Source organism: Cetorhinus maximus, unplaced genomic scaffold (genome assembly GCF_964194155.1).
Source record: "Cetorhinus maximus unplaced genomic scaffold, sCetMax3.hap1.1 HAP1_SCAFFOLD_457, whole genome shotgun sequence".
NCBI lineage: Eukaryota > Metazoa > Chordata > Chondrichthyes > Lamniformes > Cetorhinidae > Cetorhinus > Cetorhinus maximus.
Genome location: NW_027596401.1, coordinates 62501 through 65989, shown reverse-complemented (window position 1 = coordinate 65989; position 3489 = coordinate 62501). Strand labels below are relative to the sequence as shown.

At 58.5% G+C, this 3489-nt stretch overlaps 1 protein-coding gene across 1 annotated transcript in view; it reads left to right on the top strand.

Moving 5' to 3' along the window:
• The first annotated feature begins 2151 nt into the window (after positions 1-2151).
• The window catches only part of LOC144673739 (myelin-associated glycoprotein-like), a 47151-nt gene continuing 45813 nt past the window's right edge, over positions 2152-3489 (top strand). The window contains exons 1-2 of the mRNA XM_078535440.1: positions 2152-2369; positions 3094-3393. Of these exons, the coding sequence (XP_078391566.1) occupies positions 2177-2369; positions 3094-3393 (493 nt within the window). The 5' untranslated portion in view covers positions 2152-2176. The remainder of the gene's footprint in view (positions 2370-3093; positions 3394-3489) is intronic.

Below are 3489 nucleotides of genomic sequence, written 5' to 3'. Positions count from 1 at the left end.
ACAGATCTTTCAAAGTTCCAGCACATTAGGCCCGATTGAAAGAATGGCCTCTTCCTGTGAGATATCATTACTTCCATTCACAGGGATGTTGAGTGTCGCTGGCCGGACCCAGCATTTATTGCCCGTCCCTAATTGCCCCTTGAGAAGGTGGTGGGTGAGCTGCCTTCTTGAGCCGCTGCAGTCCCTGTGGTGTAGGTACACCCACAGTGCTGTTAGGGAGGGAGTTCCAGGATTTTGACCCAGCGACAGTGAAGGAACAGCCGATATATTTCCAAGTCGGGATGGTGAGGGGCTTGGAGGGGAACTTCCAGGTGGTGGTGTTCCCCATGTGTCTGCTGCCCTTGTCCTTCTAGATGGTAGAGGTCATGGGTTTGGAAGGTGCTGTCGAAGGAGCCTTGGTGAGTTGCTGCAGTGCATCTTGTAGATGGTACACACACTGCTGCTACTGTGCGTCGGTGGTGGAGGGAGTGAATGTTTAAGGTGGTGGATGGGTGCTGACCACAGTTGAACTACTTACATACACAGTTCCGGTCTCCGTAACCCTTGGTTAGACCACACTGGGAGCACTGTGCACAGTTCCAGTCTCCATATCCCTTGGTTAGACCACACTGGGAGCACTGTGCACAGTTCCGGTCTCCATATCCCTTGGTTAGACCACAGTGGGAGCACTGTGCACAGTTCCAGTCTCCATATCCCTTGGTTAGACCACACTGGGAGCACTGTGCACAGTTCCGGTCTCCATATCCCTTGGTTAGACCACACTGGGAGCACTGTGCACAGTTCCAGTCTCCATATCCCCTCGGTTAGACCACACTGGGAGCACTGTGCACAGTTCCAGTCTCCATATCCCTTGGTTAGACCACACTGGGAGCACTGTGCACAGTTCCGGTCTCCATATCCCTTGGTTAGACCGCACTGGGAGCACTGTGCACAGTTCCAGTCTCCATATCCCCTCGGTTAGACCACACTGGGAGCACTGTGCACAGTTCCGGTCTCCATATCCCTTGGTTAGACCACACTGGGAGCACTGTGCACAGTTCCGGTCTCCATATCCCTTGGTTAGACCACACTGGGAGCACTGTGCACAGTTCCAGTCTCCATATCCCCTCGGTTAGACCACACTGGGAGCACTGTGCACAGTTCCAGTCTCCATATCCCTTGGTTAGACCACACTGGGAGCACTGTGCACAGTTCCGGTCTCCATATCCCTTGGTTAGACCGCACTGGGAGCACTGTGCACAGTTCCAGTCTCCATATCCCCTCGGTTAGACCACACTGGGAGCACTGTGCACAGTTCCGGTCTCCATATCCCTTGGTTAGACCACACTGGGAGCACTGTGCACAGTTCCGGTCTCCATATCCCTTGGTTAGACCACACTGGGAGCACTGTGCACAGTTCCGGTCTCCATATCCCTTGGTTAGACCACACTGGGAGCACTGTGCACAGTTCCGGTCTCCATATCCCTTGGTTAGACCACACTGGGAGCACTGTGCACAGTTCCAGTCTCCATATCCCTTGGTTAGACCACACTGGGAGCACTGTGCACAGTTCCAGTCTCCATATCCCTTGGTTAGACCACACTGGGAGCACTGTGCACAGTTCCAGTCTCCATATCCCCTCGGTTAGACCACACTGGGAGCACTGTGCACAGTTCCAGTCTCCATATCCCTTGGTTAGACCACACTGGGAGCACTGTGCACAGTTCCAGTCTCCATATCCCTTGGTTAGACCACACTGGGAGCACTGTGCACAGTTCCGGTCTCCATATCCCTTGGTTAGACCACACTGGGAGCACTGTGCACAGTTCCAGTCTCCATATCCCCTCGGTTAGACCACACTGGGAGCACTGTGCACAGTTCCGGTCTCCATATCCCCTCGGTTAGACCACACTGGTGGCAGATGATCCGAATGGCCTGGTTCGGTGCTGGGAACCCCATTTCGAGCTCCTGCATAGAGACGGTGTGCCGCATCGGAGCGCCGTACCCCCTGTTCACGCTACCGTCTGGTCCGTCCGCAGGGTCCCGTGGATCGTCCTGGGGCATCGAGCTGCCCCTCAACCTGACGGTACAGAGGGGGTCGTGCGTGGCCATTCCCTGCAGGTACCAGTTCCCCAGCGACGTGGCCCCCACCCAGTATGTGGGTATCTGGTTCCAGAGAGTGAAAGGAGGGCGCCGGATGATCTACAACAGCAGCGACACACCTTTCCCCGCTGGCAAGTACAAACTGGGCGGCAGCCTGGAGAAACGAGACTGTTCTCTGATCGTCCACAACATCCAACGCACTGACCTCGCTTTCTACCAGTTCCGGATCGAGCTGGGAGGTCCGTCCAAGTACACCTTCGGGAATCAGGTCCGTTTACTGGTGACAGGTCAGTCATGGTTCCTTCCCTCGTCGTTGTCCTTTCCTCTTCCCTGAATGGGAACCTTCCCAAAGCCAGGCCGTGTTTCGATGAGGTGGGGGGGGAGGTCACGTTTGAAGGGGTCAGCGCCTCAGGGGAGCCCTTTGGTGGTGGGGGGGGGTCAATGGGTGGGCGGGTCTGCATTTTGCCGGGGGTGGGAGGTGCCGCGTCTGGTGGGGGCTGCATTGGGCGCTCCGAATCCGGCGGGTTCTGCCTTCAGCTTGGGGGGTGGGGCCTGCGTTCCACAGGTTCGCCGGGCCCGCGTTTCACGGGCCTGCGTCGTTGGCGGGTCGGCGCTTCTGCCTTGGACAGTTCCGCGTTTGATGGTTTGCGTTTGGCTGGCGCGCGCCTGACCGGTGTGGGGGGTGGGGGGGTCCGCGTTTGCCACCCAGCCCGCGCCCGACGGGTCTGCGTTTGGCAGGGGGCTGCGTTTTTGACAGATCGAGAGGTTCCGGACGGGCCTGCGTTTTCACAGGCCTGCGTTAAGGGTGGTCTGCGCTTGACGGGTCGGTGCTCTCGAGGGGGGGTCAACGTTTGACGGGGCCGCGTTTGCGCTCGAGGGGGGGTCGCCTGTGTAACGGAACCCCGGGGCGGCACGGGGTCTGCACTGAACCCGGCTGAAGGTGGGAACGAAACCCCGAAGCCCAGGCCGATGGCGTTCCCGCCCCTAACGAAGGTCTTGCTTTTCAATCAGAGTCAAGGGAGAAACCGAGCATCTCCCACGCCCGGGATATCGTGGCCGGAAAACCGACCAACCTCACCTGCACCTTCCGGACCACCTGCAACGCCACCCACTCCAAACTGAGCTGGCACAATGTCAAAGGCCTGGATGCCCGGGCCTCAGAGACGAAGACCGAGCGGAGGAACGCGAGCTGGGTGGTCACTAGCGTCCTGACCTTCACTCCGGCCCTCGGTCACCAGGACAGGGGGCTTCGGTGTCGAGCTGACCTGCTGAGTGACGGGACCCATGGGAGCATCCGGTTGGATATCCAGTGTAAGAGGATTCACCTCACCCCGAGCTGGGGAGTCAGCCGGGGTATTCGGGCTGGGGAGGCATCACTCTCCCAGCCGCAAGGTCGTCGAGGTCTCA